A 21,875-nucleotide genomic window follows, 5' to 3' on the forward strand; every position below is an offset into this window, starting at 1 on the left:
GAAATGGAGCCTGTTCGTATCTGCAGACTGGCAGTACTGTAGTTTGCATATTATTTTTGATTGCTGTACACACTCACACCCCAGCTTCTGATCTCCAATTTAAACTGTCAGACCCTTGTGTTTAACCCTTTCAGGTGTATATAGCCTTACATCTCTTGTGATGGAAGTAATTTGGCATAGATTAGGATAAATAACTTAAATCTTACCTTCATTAAAGCTTTACAAAACATACAAGAGGTTGTTGTTAATTTTGTCTGGCCTCAGAACAAGGCAGTTTTTGGCTTTCTTCATATATGTTGTGAATTAAAATGATGTGTGACAATACTGTTTTCAAGAGGTTATTTTGACCTATTTACCTTTGAAGAAAGATGAAAAAGGCAGAGGAACTGAGCTGGCGACTGAAAACCACTTGAGCAAACAGCATGAGAGGCCTTAGGTTGTTTTACTAAAGTTGGAACAATAGAATCAGCCTGAGTGTGCCCTGCATTCACAGACAAGGCTTTTTAGGTTTTCTTTAGTTTTTTGATTTAGCTTTAAGCAAACGCTATTAGGGTCTCAAAGGGGTTGGAAGCTTTAGTGAATGTCTCTTGGCTGCTGTATCTCTGAAATTTCTCTTGACATTTTGTTCCTCTTGGATTGGAGAACTGCATGTGAGAATTTGTGTCTTATTTTTCCCTTTTTTTGCCAAGGTGTATGTTTGTGGGATGTTGCAATATTGGATCAGTTAATTAGTCACAATTACTGTATCTATTAATCTTTCCAATAGAATTAAACTAGTGTTTAAATAAATTGCGTTTTGCTTAATGTTTATAGTTTGACCGGCCATATTGCACTGAGAACAGACCCATTTTACATTTGCCTTTAAAATAAGGAAAAGTTAAAGAATAGGCTACCTTCTTCAAATATTTTGAGCAAGAGAATGGTCTGCTCTGGTCCATAACAGATGCCTGCTCATGCATCTTTATGAACACCTTCATCAGTGATAATGGGCTTGGAGTTCTGAACAGAGCAGTTCTAGTTGGCTTGACTTGTGTTAATATGATTTGGACTGAGTTATGTAAAATGATTAAAATGCTAACTAAATTGACCTCTTTCAAATCTTGATATAAATGGTCATCCTGAAATTCAATTCTCTAATGAGCTAAATATTTTAGTTATTAATAAAGTAACTTTATCAAGCACAAATTTCTTGTTAATGGCATATTTTTAAATGTGCAATTGTTTCATTCCGATCTACTGTTTTGCATTATGAAGGCTGAGTTTAAAAGAAATCGTAAAAGGGGGAAAAGACTTCATGAACATCATTTAGTTAATAGTATTTATCTACTTTATGGATTTACAATTTATGACAAAATTATCAATTCCTTATCATAATTCCTTAATGACTACATTATTACCAATATTAGAAAGCTGAAATGAAAACAGCTAATGCTATAAAGACTCAATAGGTTTGGTGACATCTGTGGGGACCAAAAGAGAATTAACTTCTAAACTTGATGAATGTTGTTTGATTTTCTTCAAACTTAAGATGTCAGTTTCATAATTACTATAGAATGACTGAGTTTGTCGTGTAACTAAAAATGTAAGCTCGAAGGAGATATTCAGTCAGTGTATGGTACAACAGCAGGAAACATTTATCTGATAGCAAGATACATTAAAGGTTTGTTTAATCTCAGAATGAGATAGATGTCACATATAGAGTTTGTTATTACAATTTTTTTTGCCCCTGCGCCCTGCTGTAGTTATTTTCTATGCTGTTTAAATTCCACCATTTATTTTCTCTGTAATATTAAAAGTAATGTCAGATAATCCCTGAGTAATCTGTATTAAATTTCAAGCAGATAAAACTGATGTTTATGGTTCAAAGTTTGTGAGAAGATTTGTAGCTCGGGTGCTCATTGCTGTGGTTCTGTTCGCCGAGCTGGAAGTTTTTGTTGCAAACGTTTCGTCCCCTGTCTAGGTGACATCCTCAGTGCTTGAGAGCCTCCAGTGAAGCGCTTCTGTGGTGTTTCCTCCGGCATTTATAGTGGCCTGTCCCTGCCGCTTCCGGTTGTCAGTTTCAGCTGTCCGCTGTAGTGACCGGTATATTGGGTCCAGGTCTATGTGTTTGTTGATGGAGTTTGTGGATGAGTGCCAAGCTTCTAGGAATTCCCTGGCTGTTCTTTGTTTCGCTTGCCCTATAATGGTAGTGTTCTCCCAGTCAAATTCATGTTGCTTGTCGTCTGCGTGTGTGGCTACTAGGGATAGCTGGTCGTGTTGTTTCGTGGCTAGTTGATGTTCGTGGATGCGGATCGTTAGCTGTCTTCCTGTTTGTCCTATATAGTGTTTTGTGCAGTCCTTGCATGGGATTTTGTACACTACGTTAGTTTTGCTCATAACTCATGAGCAAAACTAACGTAGTGTACAAAATCCCATGCAAGGACTGCACAAAACACTATATAGGACAAACAGGAAGACAGCTAACGATCCGCATCCACGAACATCAACTAGCCACGAAACGACACGACCAGCTATCCCTAGTAGCCACACACGCAGACGACAAGCAACATGAATTTGACTGGGAGAACACTACCATTATAGGGCAAGCGAAACAAAGAACAGCCAGGGAATTCCTAGAAGCTTGGCACTCATCCACAAACTCCATCAACAAACACATAGACCTGGACCCAATATACTGGTCACTACAGCGGACAGCTGAAACTGACAACCGGAAGCGGCAGGGACAGGCCACTATAAATGCCGGAGGAAACACCACAGAAGTGCTTCACAAGAGGCTCCCAAGCACTGAGGATGTCACCTAGACAGGGGACGAAACGTTTGCAACAAAAACTTCCAGCTCGGCGAACAGAACCACAGTGATGTTTATGGTTTATATTTAATAAAATTTGCTCATCTCTTTCCAAAATCTATTGTCACAACATTTTGTGAGGTCTTATGAAAATGATTTCACAGACAAAAATCGCACCCAACATGTTAATAATCCAAGAATGTCAACTTTGCTCTGTTGTAGCTTCTATATTTTGTATTTTCTGTTTTTTCTGCTTTAGTTGCATTTGCAACATGATTAAAATGCAACTTTCAGCTTGTTGAAAATATTAAGATGAAAATTTAAAAGTATGCATATAATCAAAGAAAGGTCATCAATCAGAATTAAATATATTGCTGAGACTGAATGACAATTAGAGAACCTGCAAATAATGAAAACAACAGTACAGCAACAAGGTCGAGAGGAACTGATTCATTAGATAGCAGTTCAATATTGATTTAGCAAACAAATTGAACAACTGTTACATCATTCATAATTACAGGCATATTACTTCTCTGATTGTGTCTAACTCTTGCTGCTTTTAAAAAAAAATCTGAAACATATTTGTAATCACAGTGAATCAAATCATTGAGCAACATCCAAGTTAACAGTTCAAAAGTTTATTTGACAGTATGTCTGCTTTACAACCATGAATTTAAAATGTCACAATATTTATTTCCAGTAATTGTTGAACAAAATATGGCATCAAGATCGCGTAAATACAATAAAGAATTTCTGCTTTAGATAAAAACAATGCTGAATACCGTCATACAGAAATGCTTTGCTCATAAAAATTACCTGAATTGACATTCATGGCTGGATTGATTTTATATTCAGTAAATTCTTTAACATGTATGTGCCAACTGACATTTAATACACATAAATAAGGATATCTGTCCTCTTCAGGTAAAAGGCAAGTATACTAAGAAAAGAAAAAGTTTCATCAGTCTGAAAATAATAAATCTGTACTTTCACGGATAGGAACTCATTTGTTTCAAAGGCAGCATTTTGATCTTTGGATTTCCTTGCAGTATGGGAGGCCAGCAAAAGCTCAAGGCCAGCAAAGAGAGAGCATTGAGATTTGTGGCATTTAGAATCCACCCCCCCCCCACCCCCCACCCCCACCGTCAAGTGTTCACAACAAATTGGAGCAAAATACATATGAGCATGAACCATGCCTGGTTGCTAAGTCCTCAGTATTTAAAAAGTATTTAAAAATGTAACCATTTTGAAATTAAAATAACAGAGACAGGATAAGGCCGAATAAAACAACAAAGCAGAAACTTGAGAAGGCGATGGAGGTCTCGGCCTGCCTTTGGGAAGTCTTGCTGCATCTTGTAATGCTCGGGCACTTGACCAGCAAGTCAAAGATCAGAGGAGATCATAGAATCCCTACAGTGTTGAAACAGGCCACTTGGTCCAACAAGTCCACACCAACCCCACACAGAGTATCCCACCCACGCACATTCCCCTAACACTCTACATTTACCCCAGACTAATGCACCTAACCTACACATCCCTGAAACCTACGTGCAATTTAGCTTGGCCAATCCACCTAACCTGCACATCTTTGGATTGAGGGACAAAACCTAAGCACCCAGAGGAAACTCATGCAGATACAGAGAGACTGTTGCCAGAGGCTGGAATCGAACCCAGGTTGCTGGCCCTGTGTGGCAGCAGTACTAACCATTGTGCCACCGTGTCACCCATGTTGGACGCATCCCAGGGATCAATGATTTTGGGATGGCCAATCAAAGATTTACAGCTCTTCTGTACTCAGCAGCACAGTAGTACATACTGCTGGTGTTACATCCAACCCGAGATCAAAGAGGGATTGAGACAAGTTTGAGTGATGGTGTTGTAGGAAGTAGGTTGTGAGGGAGATGGGAATCTGCAGTAAGGGTGAGGGTTCCTTTGAACAAGTTGGAAGCAGTGCTGTTGTCAGATAATCAATGAACTAGAAATTCTGAAGCCCAGATTTATGTTCCAGGGTGTGGATTTGGATCCCATCCTGGCAGATTCAATTAAAAATCTGGGATTAAAAGGTGGACAAATGATGACCAAATAAGTCATGCCAATTTTTATCAAAAATCTGTTTTCTGAATACCCTTTTAGGGACAGAAACTGCTGTCTTTACTTGGTCTGGCCAACATGTGATTCCAGACTCACAGCAATGTGGTAGACTCTGAACTGCCCTCTGAGCAATTAGGGAGGGGCAAAGAAGTCTGGCCTACCCAATGAAACCCATATCCATATAACATATAAAAACAATATAAAAAAAAGTGAAGATAGCCACACTGGGAATCTGCGAGGTTTATTTTACATGGTTTGTTTCATGGTTTCTTTGACATGCTCACTGCATGAGAAATGTCCACAATCGAAGGACAAAGCCTACTTCAGAACCTCAATTGGTGATGAAATGGGAAGGCCATCCATGGGAACTTGCCACGACAAGCTTAATTGGAGTGGACGTGGGAAGGTTGGTGGGATTGCAAGTCAATTAATTGACCTACAGCCAATTTACCATGGCAGGGCACATGTTTCTTCTCTCAATGTGAAAAGGTTGTCAAAGATTTTGAGCCACCTTTGGAAGTAATTCTGGAATTTGTATGGCCTCTCAGAATAACAGGGGGAATAGGAAGAAGAGGCCAACCTCCCAGAACAAATAGATGTGGTGCTAAGCCCTAGCACAAGTAACAGGAGTATGGTCCCATGACTATGGATACAGGGCTGAAAGAGATTAAGTGACCTTACCAGGGCAGGAAGGTTATTGATGTGACATCTTCAAGTGCAAACTTCTTCAATCTGACTTCCCCAACACTGTCTTGCAAGGCACTCCCAGACTAGCACACCCTGCAGCTGCACACATTCCTGTCTCATGAAGAACCCCTTCATAATCCCAACTGAACAACTTCAGCTGACACTCACCTGTATTTTACAACCTTCTCACATCCTTGTATCACTGTCATCCTCCACATGTTAGACCATCCTCTCAAAACGTTCCATTTCTCACAATCACTTATTCCTCTCCATGTAGTAAAACACATTCACACTGGTAGAACAAAGCCTTTCACTTTGGCAATGAAACACCTCAACTATTCACAAACTTAATGACTTGGCTTTTACCAACTGTGACTTAAATTACAGATTCATTTGGAAAAAGTGCATTGAAACAGGCCCTTGGTCAGTGAACATGTCAGCTATCTCTTAATGCCCTAGAATACTTGATGACTTAACCCCCTTCACAGGTCAATGCCCATTTCCTTTCCTGCTCAAATACTTTGCTGAATTTTGAAATTAGTTTACTCAAAGGAAACTAAACAAAGAAAAAGAAGTGACAATTACTCCACTTTTTAGATTGAGGTGAATAAATTACCCCTCAAACTTAATGTGTAATTGTGACCATGTAAAACTGCACAGATGTCACAATTTTGCTTACTTCTCTGTGACACATTCTTCACAGAATAAACATTTTATCCAGATCATTTATGAGTTAACTGAGATAAAGATCCATGATGTACTTTAAAGCAGTTGATACCAGCCCATTGAAAGTGAATACATTTCTTTATTTAGCCTTTACAAAGAAAGTCCTAATTTATCAAACATGTTAATTTTTAACTAAACCTATAAGAGGGAAACAATTCTAAATTATTCTAAATGATAAATCTGAATCTATTTTTAAAAAAATATTGATTATTTCAGTGAAAGATGCTCTTATTGAGTTAATGATAATCAACAGATTTTAAGTCTTTTCTAGAACATTTCAAACACAAGAGATACAGGCAATAAAGTTTATTTTCCCTAGTAGCACAAACCAAAGACAGTAAAGTTAAAAATCACACAACACCAGGTTATAGTCCAACAGATTTAATTGGAAGCACACTAGCTTTCAGAGCGACGCTCCTTCATCAGGTGGTAGTGCAACCACCTGATGAAGGAGCGTCGCTGTGAAAGCTATGTGGTTAGTCAATTATCTCTGTAATGCAAATGGGCTGGAATTTACAGCATTTTAACTGCATTATTTACAGATTTTAACTGCAATATTTTTGACTTGAATTTCAATGGGTAAATTTTTTTGTTGGCTTTGCTTGGTGTCATTTTTGGCATCAGTGATTTTCCCAATTCTGCTGTTTAATGAAGTGTTGCTGTCAAGCTGAGAACCAGAAGGGTCAGTATCATCACAGGGTTCCAGAAGATCGCGCCTGATAAGAAAACAGAATCGGAGCAATAAGATAGAATGAAAAGTCAAATATTCTCAAAGTAATAACATTTTAATACTTAATATTTGCTGAATAAACCAGATTAATCAATTGCTATTTTGCTGGAAATGGGGTCACTGACTGCATTAACATGTCCTGACGTCATCACAGTCTGGTTCCATTCAGCTAACTGGGCTTTTAATGGAAAAATAGACAAGAGGAAGTAAATGGTTTTATAAAAGCAGCATCATTATGAAGGACAGTTTAATCTCATCGACATGCATTGCTATGAGAGAGACTAATTTATGTTTGCTATTTGGAGAATTTGTGATGTAACCACTTGTCAGAAGCACATACTCTGCTAGATTTAGAGATGGATAATGAGATTTATACAATGAAAGTGGTCTGTAACTGCACTGATACTGTCAACTTAATAGAACGCTGCACAGGAAGTTAAAGAATCAAAAACAGTAGATCCACAGGATTATGTCACAAAATTATATTAAATTTCACAATCTCAGCAGTAGACAGCGAGAATTAAAAATGTGAATTATCATAACAGTTTTTGTTTGTGCATTTTATACAATTACTTTGCAGCCTTCACTACAAAATGAGTGAAATGGAAAATGAAAATGGACAGAAAATGAAAAGTGAAGAGAAACTTAAAAAGGCCAATGCATCTTCAGTGGATTTTGAATATTAACAGTATCATAGAAATATTAAATAGAAAGCTATAAACCCAAATGCTCTCACAAATAATCTCTCTGATTTTATCCTTTAAAATGTCTCCTTTCTATTGTATACCATGTTGACACGTACAAGTGGAAGTTGTATTATCATTTACTAATGTTGGAACTTCATAGATATAGAGTTGGATATAATCTAGTCTAAGACGATATTAATGAGCTTTCACTGCAATCAAATATTATACTTAAGGGGAATGAAAAATCTAGGTTTACAGTACACAATGATTAAAGTGCTTCCCCAGTGTCCACTCATAGTGTATATAATGTTAAAAATAACTTTGTCCACAAGCTTTAATATCTCTGTGGAGATTTGAAGTTTCCAGTCCATTCATTTTAATGTTGCTTGTAACTTCATACCAATTGGAGGGTAATCTTGAACCAACTGACCCCAGCAAAGCATTCACTGAGCAAATGGCCATCTGGTACTCTCCAGCCTTTTTGAAGTCTCTCAAGTACGAAACAACTTTGATTATCCAAACAAGACAGGCGAGGAGTATTTTGTTCATATAACTGATTGTTCGGATAATGGATAATGTTTTTACGGGACCTTGAGATCTTGTTCGGATAATCCGAAATTTGAATAATTGATGTTCAGATAACCGAGGTTGTTCTGTATTTGTAAGTAACCTTTATATTTGAATCTTATTAAACATGAACATTTTTCTATAGAATTCCATAAACTGTGCATATGTCCAAGATATAGTTCAGAAGAAAAGAAAGCAAACAAGAGCAAACTGCATATTACAACCTAGATCAGTGATGGAAAAGGCAGTGGTGTAGAACATTATAGCGCAGTACAGGCCCTTTGGCCCTCGATGCCACTGGACTAATAAGGCAGAACCTCAGGATAATGCTTTAGGTACATGGATTCAAATCCTATTTTGGTAGTTGAGAAAATGTGAATTCAATAAAAATCTGGATTAATGGTGAGCATGTAACTACTGTCAATTATTTTTCAAAAGCTATCTTGTTCACTAATGTAATTTATGAAAGGGAATCCTCCATTCTTGCCTGGCCTGTCCTACAGGAGGATCCAGACCCATAGCAACATTGTTGACTCCTAACTGTAATAATCCTATATCACATGAACAAATGCACAAAAGACAAATTGACTATTGGTTAATCACCACGGCAGCAACAACACAATCTAATCACCAGCAAGAAACCATATGTGGTATGACAGCATTGATAAGCAATTGGTCAGGTTTAATAGTTCAAATAATGACAAGAAATACAAGAATTTGCTATAATAACTGTGTGAAACAAATAGAGTCAGAGAGTCATGGAGACATACAGAAAGGAAACAGACCCTTTGGTCCAACTCATCCATGCTGACCAGATATCCTAACCTAATCTAGCCCCAGTTGACAGCCCTTGGCCCATATCCCTTTACACCCTTTCTATTCTTATACCCATCTAGATGTCTTTTAAATGTTGTAATTGTACCAGCCTCCACCACTTCCTCTGGCAGCTCATTCCATATACACACCACCCACTGTGTGAAAACATTGCCCCCGAGGTCCCTTTTAAATTTTTCCCTTCTCACCCTAAACCTATGCCTTCTCGTGCTGGACTCCCCCACCCCAGGGAAAAGACCTTTTCTCTTTATCCTATCCATGTTCCTCATGATTTTATAATCCTCCATAAGATCACCCCTCAGCCTCCAATGCTTATCATTTGGTGTCTGCCTACATGCAGTTAATTGTAGGAATAAAAAGTTTGCTGTCAGTTATTCCCTTTTCCCCTCCATGGTGTACAACTATAACCCCGCGCCCCCAAAGGAAATCTTTAGAAATAACTCAAATTTTGATGTAAATTTTCATCTTTAACCCTTTAAGTTTTTGGTAAAATCCCCAATACCCAAAAATCAGCTTTGTGTCAATTCTGTTGAGTTTCATGGTGAATTTCTTCCCAATCAGTACCAAAAAGTTATGTTGTAATTTTACACTGCTCCCTTCATCACCTGCGCACTGTACCCACAGTAACACACTTATGTTATTTTGCCCTCTGCCAGGTCCTCCTGAGTCTCCTGACACCAGTGTCATATTCAATGTCTAGCTGAATGAAGGAACATTAAGTTTGTAAGGTTTCTATCAGTTTATAGCCCTGGCTTGTATCAATCAACTGGACAAGGAAAGAAAGAACAAAGCACTAAGGTGCATTTTAAAATGCGAGCTTCTGTTACACCAAAACATTTACCTTCTGCTCCCACAGATCCTCATCATCCTTTGTATACCATCATTGCAGATGTCAGCTGTCCAGGGAACAAATTAAGCAGAACCATTGTCTGTAAAGTACCATAGCAAGCTCCCAGACATGACACGCATGGGAACATGACTTTGAGGAAACCTTTTATGGACCTCATTGTAACCAGTAGAAGAAGCTGGTGCATTGCCAATACAATGGGCATCAAGATATTGTGTTTTGACCCCTACATCTAAACAGAGTTTAGCACCACTGCTCCTGCCATGTGCATGGTGTTCTATGGAACATGAGTAACTGCGGTCTCCTGTGCTTTCTCGGCATCCTGAGAGCAGACCTGTTTGGAAACTCTGCAGTAGATGGCTGCACCACACACTGGAGGTTGTTACTGGTCCCTCATCAATTTCTGCAGCCACTGTTAGTGCAGCAACCACAGAGACAGCACCAACATCTGTGCATGGATCCATTGGAGATAGTTCCAATGAGTCAACGTGGGCAATATAAAGAACCAACAACTCCTCAGTAATTCAGCAGATGCAGCACAAACAAATGGTATTTAAACAGTATCCTCCAATCATTGCTTTGATGAAAAAGGCAAGGGATGCTTCTACGTGGCCCTTTATATTGTAGACCTTTTTCAGATATATGCTGGCATAGATCTGCTAGGAAACTGGAAGCATGGTAGGAAGCATGAGACATACCCCCCCAACACCCCACATTGTCCATGAAAGGCAGAATGACCAAGAGGATAATGGTATATATATATTATAGTCCAATGAGCAGCTTCTGGACTTTGTGCAGGTATTAAGATCTTGGAATGTGTTTGTGAATCTTCAGACACAAGTAAAACTTTACAGCTCCTCTGACATTAATTCTGCTTCACAGCCATTACTAGGAACAATTTGTAATGTTTAATGACATGTCAAGATTGCTTGTGGCCAGCACATTTTCTTACATTATTGGTCAGTGCATTAGATTCACATCAAGAATTCTGTAACAACAAGTTTTTAACTTGTACTATATGAATGACTGATTAATGTAATTGCCCCTTGAAGGGCTTTACATCACTCAGAAGCACAGCCTGCTCCCTCAGAGGAATAAAACATTTACTCTATCCACTCTAGTTATGGTGGCAGCATTTTTCATTTCAACTGTGCACTTGTAACTTGGATGAGGATAAAAGATGATAACAGTAACACTCTATACTGTGAGTTTTAAGCTCAGTTCGTCTGTTTAGTTGGTCCCCCAAATCTTGGTATGGCTTTCTGAATTGACTCCCTATTGATTCCATCACTTCCAATCTTCCACACTTTCCCATCCAGCTCTTTTATTTAACTCTTCATCTCCCCACTTTACCAAGCCCCAGGCACACTGCTTAGTTATGCATTGTCACCCACTTTGAAGCCAGGCTGGTGATGACCATCAATTTCTATCTCCTTTAATGCCCCTTGCCCTCCCGTGTTCTTCCATCTCCCACATCTTCACAGTTATTACCTTTTCTAATTCTAGCGGCTGTCTCCCATTCCCACAATTGACTTCCCCATCACAGTAGTGATAATGCCTACTTGACTTCCAGCGAACAGACCCCCTGTCTGTGTACCATCTCCCGTTCAACATGGTGGGAGAGCCTTGACGATAGACCCCCAACTGGTCTCTGCACGGCTCCCTTTCTAACTTAACAAAATTCTCAGACTGTTTGAACTGAACCTCCTGGGCTGACTGTAGCCTATTCCCTGCACTGCAGTGAAACAGAATCGCTGAACCTGAATGCCCCAAGCAGATGACTGACAATGTCCAAACCCCTGGAATTGGATGATTCCATTGACTGACTGTGCCAGTAATCTCTGACAGACAGCAGTTCTCCCTTGACTTGATTGGGGACTACTCTCCTTGCTCTTTGTGACATGGCTGTTTGGTTGGAGTGTGCTCATGACATGTTGGACATTAAAGAGGCATCATGACACTTAACTATACATCTAGTCTTGACTGATTATTACTGGCAAATATCACAAGCTATCTGGCTTTCTGTACAGGCAAAAAGGCAAGGCAAGACAAGGCAGAGTTGCCATTAGCACTTAAGTAGACACAAAGTGAGTGTGAACTCAAAGCAAGCTAAGAGGCCCGAGGTGTATGCAGTTTCGATTCATGAGATAGGCATGCATCCTGCAGCATGTTTCGGTGTGTTTGAAAATGCAACATTCTTATAAGTGAGTTGCAGATGTGCCATGATGATGTGATGCGGCTGGTGATTGATACCAACCTCCAGGGATAAAAGATGTATGCAGGCATTGCCCATGGAGCATGGTGGAGTGAAGCATGCTTAAAAAGGTAGATACCCACAGAAGAGACTGTCTATTTACAGCTACCAGGTATCTTCTCAGACTTATATGTTGGGGATTATCACCATCTGGTTTCTCCCCACTGCCTAAGAAACTTACAAGCTGCATTTATGTCACAAAATGATAAAATATTAATAATGCAAATTTATATTTTTTTGCTTATTAATGAAATTTTCACTCAACCATTGAAACCTGATGCATAACATTGGACATATTTTTCAGTTGAGAATCCTGTTTTTCTATTCTCACTATATTATCCTAATTCACTTGCCATTGACTACATTATTTAGGGCCTCATACAGCTCCACCCTCTATTTTTGAGGAATTAACTTTATAATTGTGGAATATCAAGTTTTCTTTCTATTATAAAATCATCATGAATGGGTTTCCAATAGTCATAGTCATACAGTATAGAAACAGACCTTTCAGTCCAACTAGTCCATGCCAAACATAATCCCAAACTAAACTAGTCCCACCTGCCTGCTCATGGTCCATATCACTCCAACCTTTCCTACTCATGTACTTATCCAAATGTCTTTTAAATGATGTAATAATGCCCACACCCACCACTTCCTCAGGAATTTCATTCCACACACGAACCACCCTCTGTGTGAAAATAACCTTCTCAGGTCTTTTTTAAATGTCTTTTAAAAATGTGCCCCCTAGTCTTGAAATCCTCCGTCCTAGAGAAAAGACATGTACCATTAACCCTATTTATGCTCCTCATGATTTTATAAACTTCTATAAGATCACCTCTTAACCTCCCAGGCTCCTGTGGGAAAATTCTAGCCTACCCAGTCTTTCAATACAAAACAGAAACAAATGCTTGTGATATTTCATTTTCTAACTTAATCCCACATGTATTTTCATTTAATTTTCTGTAAAATGATTAAAAATTAAAGGAATCGTGAGATCTGCAGAACCTGTGTTGATAGGCATACACAATACAAGTACAAAGATAGACTGTGAATTAAAATGATAAATTACGATGTTGATTGTGTTTCAAAGAGATATCGTGGTGGACTTTTAATCAAGTTTATCTCCCAACATATACATGTGGAAATAAAGTCTGCAGTTGTTGAAGCTAAAGTCAAAATGGTTGTTAAATATTCACAACACTTAGTTTAACTCATCTCATACCAGGATGGGCGTGTCTTGTCAGGAGGCAAAACAGATGTGAGGGGTTAAATGGCCCGCCACTGTTTCTATTTCTTCTGTTCCGATAAAACATCAGCTCTTATCATTCAACACAATAGCATCTCATAATTATTTTTATGGGGCTAGTTTATGAAGCTCTCACTTACCAGCATTATCGATGGATCGCGCAAATCCTGCATTTTCTTGCAAGGCTTGAAGCTTTTCCTTTGACAAGGCTGCTTTCTGTGCATCAGTAACTGCCCCATAGTTTTGTGGTCCCAGATTTCTTAGTTGCTCGATAGTCATGGCCTAATTTATTAGATTAGATTAGATTAGATTAGACTACCTACAGTATGGAAACAGACCCTTCGGCCCAACAAGTCCACACCGACCCTCCGTAGAGTAACCTACCCAGCCCCATTCCCCACCCTACATTTACCCTTGACTAATGCATCTAACACTATGAGCAATTTAGCATGGCCAATTCACCTGACCTGCACATCTTTGGATTGTGAGAGGAAACCGGAGCACCCAGAGGAAACCCAAGCAGGCATGGGAGAATGTAATAGGAAAGAGATTTTTGTTAGCTAATTAAGAACAGTTTGCATATGGAATGCATTTACATACTCCTCCTGATGATGGAATTAAAAAAAATCATGGGGATGTCTTGTTTTCAAAAAACGTTCCAGCAAAGGAATAAAAAATGCAAAATTTAAGTGCCAATAAATTCATAAGTATATTTTACATATTATTAGGAAATTTTCAGTCACTGTCAATTCAAGGAGAAGCTTATGCCAAAAGAAATTAAGTTATTGTGGATGTGATGGAGCAGGTTTTGTTATTCTTTCCCTTATTCCTTCTGACTATAATACATTGACTGAGGTTCAATGCAAATAAGAATGGATTGATTGTCCATTAAGGCACCTTAACATGGACTTCACTACGATTTTTATTCTTTTTTATTGTTCTAGGAAACCTCGGATTGTTTCTCAAGGCATAAGAATTGAGTCTTTTTTTTACTATATCATGGGAGACACTAAACATTGTACAATGGAAGATGCAATGGTGTTATAGAAATTACACTTGGTACTATCTATTTATAAATAAAATAACAGGGTGACATTTCAGGTTGGAAGTGAAGCATCATGTTTCATTGGGTTCACTAAAGACCCCATCCTTCTTTGGGTTCCTTTCTTTGTTTTCAATTATTCCATTCAATGAGTTAAATAGGACCCCATTTGCTGCTTCAGCACAGAGATGGCTGGCATTTGCACTGTGCAGCGTCTGACCATCCATGACCAATGAAACTAGAGAGGATGCTGAAGCTCCATGTTCTGCAAGCATGACTATTGACCCTACAGCTTGACAATCATATGGATTTGATCTCAATGCCTCAGTTTTGAGAGTTGCACTGGGACATCAGTTTGGTGCTCCACAGCTCACCTGCCAAATTGAAAATTACATGGGGAGAAATGCCAGAATGGCTAGCTATGCAATCTGTTTCACAGCAAAGTCAAAATAGACTCCAAGAGGTTTCAGAGTGCATTAAAATTAGTTAGAACAAGATCTGTGGCACATTTTTCTCATTTGATTCTTTCCAATAATCCAGCTTTCAAACGCAACTCATTGCTAAGTTCTTTTAGCACTTGCCGAAAAGATTTTCGGGGGGATCTTGGAGACTGCTCCAGGTTTTAAGAATGAAACTGCGGATGTCATCAGTTTGGGCACTTCTTCTGCACTTAGACCAGCTGTAAGAAAAAGGAGTAAAGTTATTCACAATTGAACAAGCTGTTAAAAGTTCCAAAACTTCCAATGATTGCTGCAACTTTCTCTGCCTTCTACTGGATACATGATGGCTATTGTTTGATCAGAATGAGAGGAAAGCTTTCTCTCCACAAACCATTCTCAATCAAAATTGTTGTGGGAAACAGAATCATTTCTGCTTGTTTAAGTTTCTTTCCAATCAGCCCGGGTGGAATGTACAAAAAAAAATCTCCTCGTCTTGCATGAATTTAAGGATGAGTTTTTTTCTCTTGTTTCCAATACTTCAGAGCTAAAGAACAGAGGATAAGGAATGCACTGTCAGAGGTACCGGGTAATGTAGACACAGTTGTTAAATGTGTTGCTGAAAAAGCGCAGCAGGTCAGGCCAGCATCCAAGAAGCAGGAGAATCGACATTTCGGGCATAAGCCCTTCTTCAGGAATGAGGAGGGTGTGCCAAGCAGGCTAAGATAAAAGGTAGGGAGGAGGGACTTGGGGGAGGGACGTTGGGAATGCAATAGGTGGAAGGAGGTTAAGGTGAGGGTGATAGGCCGGAGAGGGGGTGGGGGCGGAGAGGTCGGGAAGAAGATTGCAGGTCAAGAATGCGGTACTGTGTCTGAGCGTTGGGACTGAGACAAGGTGGGGGGGGGAGGGGAAATGAGGAAGCTGGAGAAATCTGCATTCATCCCTTGTGGTTGGAGGGTTCCTAGGCTGAAGATGAGGCGCTCTTCCTCCAGGCGTGGTGTTGCCGTGGTCTGGCGATGGAGGAGGCCAAAGACCTGCATGTCCTTGGCGGAGTGGGAGGGGGAATTAAAGTGTTCAGCCACAGGGCGGTTGGGTTGGTTGGTGCGGGTGTCCCAGAGGTGTTCTCTGAAACGTTCCACAAGTAGGCGGCCTGTCTCCCCAATGTAGAGGAGGCCACATCTGGTGCAGCGGATGCAGTAAATGATGTGTGTGGAGGTGCAGGTGAATTTGTGACAGATATGGAAGGATTCTTTGGGGCCTTGGAGGGAAGTAAGGGGGGAGGTGTGGGCGCATGTTTTGCACTTCTTGCGGTTGCAGGGAAAGGTGCCGGGAGTGGAGGTTGGGTTGGTGGGGGGTGTGGACCTGACGAGGGAGTCGCGGAGGACGTGGTCCTTCTGGAACGCTGATAGGGGAGGGGAGGGAAATATATCCTTGGTGGTGGGGTCTGTTTGGAGGTGCTTCATCATTTCCGCCACCGCCAAACAGACCCCACCACCAAGGATATATTTCCCTCCCTTCCCCTATCAGCGTTCCAGAAAGACCACTCCCTCCGTGACTCCATCGTCAGGTCCACACCCCCCACCAACCCAAACTCCACTCCCGGCACCTTCCCCTGCAACCGCAAGAAGTGCAAAACATGCGCCCACACCTCCCCCCTCACTTCCCTCCAAGGCCCCAAGGGATCCTTCCATATCCGTCACAAATTCACCTGCACCTCCACACACATCATTTACTGCATCCGCTGCACCAGATGTGGCCTCCTCTATATTGGGGAGACAGGCCTCCTACTTGCGGAACGTTTCAGAGAACATCTCTGGGACATCTGCACCAACCAACCCATCCGCCCTGTGGCTGAACACTTTAACTCCCCCTCCCACTCCGCCAAGGACATGCAGGTCCTTGGCCTCCTCCATCACCAGACCATGGCAACATAACGCCTGGAGAAAGAGCGCCTCATCTTCCAACCACAAGGGATGAATGCAGATTTCTCCAGCTTCCTCATTTCCCCTCCCCCCACCTTATCTCAGTCCCAACCCTTGGACTCAGCACCACCTTCTTGACCTGCAATCTTCTTCCTGACCTCTCTGCCCCCATCCCCTCTCTAGCCTATCACCCTCACCTTAACTTCCTTCCACCTATTGCATTCCCAACGCCCCTCCCCTAAGTCCCTCCTCCCTACCTTTTATCTTAGCCTGCTTGGCACACCCTCCTCATTCCTGAAGAAGGGCTTATGCCTGAAACGTGGATTCTCCTGCTCCTTGGATGCAGCCTGACCTGCTGCGCTTTTCCAGCAACACATTTTCAGCTCTGATCTCCAGCATCTGCAGTCCTCACTTTCTCCTAATATAGTCACAGTTAACATCCAAAATGAAATTAAATTGAAAAGGTTTGGTGTTATAAAAATTGTGATAAGAATTATTTGTTGTTTTGGTGTAAATAATGGCAGAAAGTAATTGGATCAAATGGCCCATTCCATTTTAAAATATCAATGTATTTCGTACCTGCTACGACCCCTATCTCTTGTAACTGCGCGCCAGTCCAGGTATCCACACTGGAAAATGCTTCCACTGCTTTATTCTTCAAAGCAGTTAGAGTCTCAATATTAGGACACATTGTTTCCCCAATCTCCTGGGCAGCATTGCTTCAGAATATAAAACAGAGCGATCTGTGAGCATTTGACATTGCCTTGGCTTGGCATGCTTAGCAATACAGATGACTTAATTCAAATTCAGAGTCACGAAGTGAAATAAAAACTTAATCCAGTTAAGTCTGCAAAAAGTTTTAAAAACTGACATGCAATTTATGTTGGTGTGTAAGCGAGATCAATAAATGCGAACAAATAAAGTTAAATTGGCTTGAATTACTATTTGCATTCTCCACTCATTTAACTCATTGCTAACTATTTAATGCAATGGACAGTCCATTATGCAAATACAACTTACAGATCCATAGGTACCAACTTCACTTCTCACTCAATGTGCAGGTATTTAGTCTTAGCTAGAATGAAGCTGAACATATTTTCAATGAACCACATCCCCTTGTAGTGGCTAAGTGAGAAATCACGCTTAAGTCCCACTCAATAACCTCTACTGAAAGTGTTCGTGTGTGGACATTTTCAATGTGCTCAACGGTGAGGTCTTTCTCAAGCTTTCTCTCCATCGATGCTGTAAGACTTGCTGAGTTTCTGCAGAGATTTCTGTTTTTGCTTGATTAGTTGCTAATTTTCACTGCCTAACCTCACAATGTGTCGTAGCTACTTAGATGAATTATTGGAATGGGAAGTGCAACTGGACACTATTGAGCGTTAGCTGAGAGGATGGAAGAAAAGCAAAAGGAAATTGCTAAAAAAAAAGTCCTAATAGATTTTTCTGCCATTAAATTTATTCCATTTCTATTTTGAACAAGTGGAACTCCAAATTACGCGCCCCACCTCTTCCCTGGCCTCTGCAGATGAGAGAGATTCACTCTACACATTACGTTCAGCAATCTGAAAACCATCAAATTTCATGGAGTGATTGAATACTGGATCCCACACTTTTCACAAGAACCTTCAATCACTGCTTTTTGTTTTTAAGTATGTTCTATGACACCATGTTGTGTTGGGAGTAGGCATTACATGTAGTTTTGTGGGCAACATGCTGTATTTCAAATCTTAGTCTCATTCATAAAGTTGAAAAAGCCAAAAGCATAAAAAATGAGTGTTGAGTTTTACCTGTAGGCTATCACGTTAATGTTCTTGATCTCACTTGGGCTACGGGTACAAAGGAAATAACCCATAGCAACAAGATCTGCGCTACTGAGTTCACTGTCTGATCGCTGACCCAAAAAATTCTTCACGATAGTCTTGGCTCGACTGGAATACTTTAAAGGCAAGAAAATCGCTGTAAATCATCAATCCTGGTATGCAAGAATTTAATATGGCTGTAAGGTCATCACAGCAAATTTGTATGATTATCTCTTAATAAACCATTGACAAAGAATAAAAGCTTGAACAGAATAATTAGAATTATGACAGGTCTATTCAAACTTTCTTTAAAAAATTTTTCATTGGAAATGGGTATTGCTGGCTCAATTTGTCCATCCCTAATTGCACAGAGGGAATTTCACCCCACTGCTGTGGTTCTGGAAACATATGTTTAAGGATATCACTGAACCAGATGGTTCCTTACAACAGTGGCAATTAGGATAGCTTTATTCCAGCTTTCTAATTGAATTTATATTTCAACATCTGCCATGATGGAAGTTGAACTCATGTCCCCAGGCCTTTCTAGGGTGCTGGATCACTAGTCCAGTGACATCACCACAACACCACTGCTCCCTTCATTCGAAAAGGTATGACAAGAATTACCATTTGTTTCATCTTTTGTTCCTCAACGTCATGGATCAGGCTTTTTTCTCCCCCTTTGCCTGACCATTGGTGGTCAATATTTCTCATCATTATTCTACAATCTCCGAAGTTGTCCCAAAACAATTACACCTGGTTACCTAAACTCTACAGGCGATACTTTTGTCTGGTTAACCCTTTGTAGAACTTACCCATTGAAGAACAATTTCTTCAATGCTTCCATTCATTTCTTTTAGGAAAAGTGAGGCAGGTAGATTTAAAGAAAACAAAATTAAACTACATGTTGTGACTAAGTTAGTGACTCTCATATTCTTCCTGAAGGTCATTCACTGAAAGTTGCAAAGCAGTTCAGAGCCAATCAAAACAGTTCCAACAATGATCTTCATGTGAAACAAAACAGTTAAAAATAAGCTAAATGGCTTTTTGAATGAAGTAAGTGGTAAATCAGAACTCATTCTGACCTCAGTGCTGGCCCATTCCTTGTTGTCCGAGATTGCACCAATAGTATCAATATCGGGTGCAGTGAAATATTGCGTTACTTCATTCTCATCAAAGCCAAGTGTGATCCTCTTTAGAGAGGCAAGCTGGTCATTTGAGATTTTATTGCTAAAAGCCTGAAAGAGACAAGAATTTGATACATGAAACTGCAATTGCATATTATTTTTAATTGTAAAATATCCCATGCTAACCCAAGGTTATCTTTGATAACATAACCATGATGGTCATTGTAAGGAGATGAGTTTAGCTTGGTGTGCTGATAAAACTAAATTCTGCTCTCAGCACACTTTCAGACCCAGCATCATTGAGCCACAAAACTTTTCCAAGTTAAAATAATGAGTTAAACTGAGAGATTAAAGTCACTGCTTCATTAATAAACTTCTCATTTAGATTTTGAAGAGTGAATCTGTAATTCAAGCAAGAAGTCAGATAGTGGTAAAGATGGTTGGACCATCTGGTAATGTCAGATTTCATTGTTAAATGGTGAAGCAAATGGTACCCATTGTGATTTACTGATAATAAATTGAGAGAATAATGTCAGACTAGCAGAAGCTGTCTGGTGAAGTTTGAATATCCAAAAAGCTATACTGCTCTACCATGATATTTGCAGAAATAACGAAATGGTTACTATTGTGGGCCCAATCATTAGCTACAAAGTTAGTGACAGTCCTGTTGCAATCATTTCTGGAAGCCCAGAGAGTACTAAAACTAAAACAAGCAGCTTGTTGGCTATCATAAACATCCCAGGCTCCTGTGGGGCAGTTTTCCACAGTAATCTGCCATGCAGGATAAGTGTCAAGATTAGAGTGTTGCTGGAAAAGCACAGCAGGTCAGGTCAGGTCAGGTTTTTGCCCGAAACAACAATTTTCCTGCTCCTTGGATGCTGCCTCACCTGCTGTGCTTTTCCAGCACCACTCTAATCTTGACTATAATCTCCAGCATCTGCAGTATCCTACTAATCAAAGATCAGCAGCACCACAAGGAGAAGTGGCCAATTCCATTACTGCAGCAGCGCTGAGGAGAAGTAGCATTGCTGAAATCCTCAGAAATCAGGTAAGGGAAAAATAAGTTTGGAGGTCTGGGGAGGGAGATCCTGATAAGCATTCCGTGTAAGTAATTGAGAGGATCCTTCTTTGATTACCTCCCTGATGCCAGTAGGTTCCCTTCATTTTATGGAGGCTGTTCAAGAAGGACTGCCCCACCCTCTCTTCCCCCCAACCCCCAAAGAAACATAGATCCTCCAGGATTTATCTGGCATCTTATGCGTTGACCACCACTGGTTGAATATCAGGACTTTAGGTGGTCATTTAAGGGTCCCTACTTACTTCTATGTGGAAAAGCCATTCTCCCTCATCTGGGAATGTGAGGGATGCAGAGTTGGAACGGGGCAGGCTTTCTACTGTCCCAGGCTACAAAAGGAAAGGGGCTTTTAACTCAGCCCTCATTATGACCTGCAAAGTTATAATGTGTTGAATGGTGTGAAGGTCTTGCATTTAAGCATTAAGCCTGAATGCAACAAATTGTTGGCTGAGTCAAGTAATGTTGACTGAGGCTATTGTTTTAAAACCATGATAATTGTTAGTTATTACCAATCAGTCAATCTCACATATTACAAAACTGAACAATTACAAGTCTCATTCATTCAGATATTGATTATTGTAGCTTGTAAATAAATTTAATTTAAATAAGTTTAATTTCATCTTTCCATACATTCTATTTTTTCTCTTTCTCATTTAATCCTCTTTCCTTCTCATTAATGGGATGAGGCTATGTTGTGTCATTAGAATGAAAGTGTCAAGATTTAGTCATGTGAACAGTCGATAGCAGAGTTTCAAGGCAGTCTAATCCTTTCTCCCATCTCTCAGGTCTCTCATGCCTTGTTTCCTGTGTGATGCTATCATTAATTCCAACTTGCAGCAATTTAATGAGTGAAATGCTTTAGTCAAAAGCTGCGGGGCTATACCTAATTGATGGCAGACACTTTGTTACCTTGCTGTAGCACCATCTGTGGCTCTGCTGTTTGGAAATGATTCTTAGAATTGATCAGCGCATAATCTCTGAAATGGATCTCAGGTGGAAGCAAATTTGCAACCCATG

At 40.0% G+C, this 21,875-nt stretch overlaps 1 protein-coding gene across 2 annotated transcripts in view; it reads right to left on the bottom strand.

The window, feature by feature from the left end:
* Window positions 1–3,410: 3,410 nt before the first annotated feature.
* Window positions 3,411–21,875, bottom strand: part of LOC122540707 (otoancorin-like) — a 210,223-nt gene continuing 191,758 nt past the window's right edge. For both annotated transcript variants that reach the window (XM_043676824.2, XM_043676826.2), the window contains exons 20-25: window positions 19,742–19,894; window positions 18,648–18,796; window positions 17,437–17,576; window positions 15,080–15,177; window positions 13,597–13,738; window positions 3,411–7,008 (exon numbers count right to left, since the gene is read on the bottom strand). In XM_043676824.2, the coding sequence (XP_043532759.2) occupies window positions 6,938–7,008; window positions 13,597–13,738; window positions 15,080–15,177; window positions 17,437–17,576; window positions 18,648–18,796; window positions 19,742–19,894 (753 nt within the window). In that variant the 3' untranslated portion in view covers window positions 3,411–6,937. The remainder of the gene's footprint in view (window positions 7,009–13,596; window positions 13,739–15,079; window positions 15,178–17,436; window positions 17,577–18,647; window positions 18,797–19,741; window positions 19,895–21,875) is intronic.

The sequence above is a fragment of the Chiloscyllium plagiosum genome, unplaced genomic scaffold (genome assembly GCF_037043375.1).
Source record: "Chiloscyllium plagiosum isolate Xiang-an unplaced genomic scaffold, Cpla_swu_hap1 HiC_scaffold_29, whole genome shotgun sequence".
Taxonomy (NCBI): Eukaryota; Metazoa; Chordata; class Chondrichthyes; order Orectolobiformes; family Hemiscylliidae; genus Chiloscyllium; species Chiloscyllium plagiosum.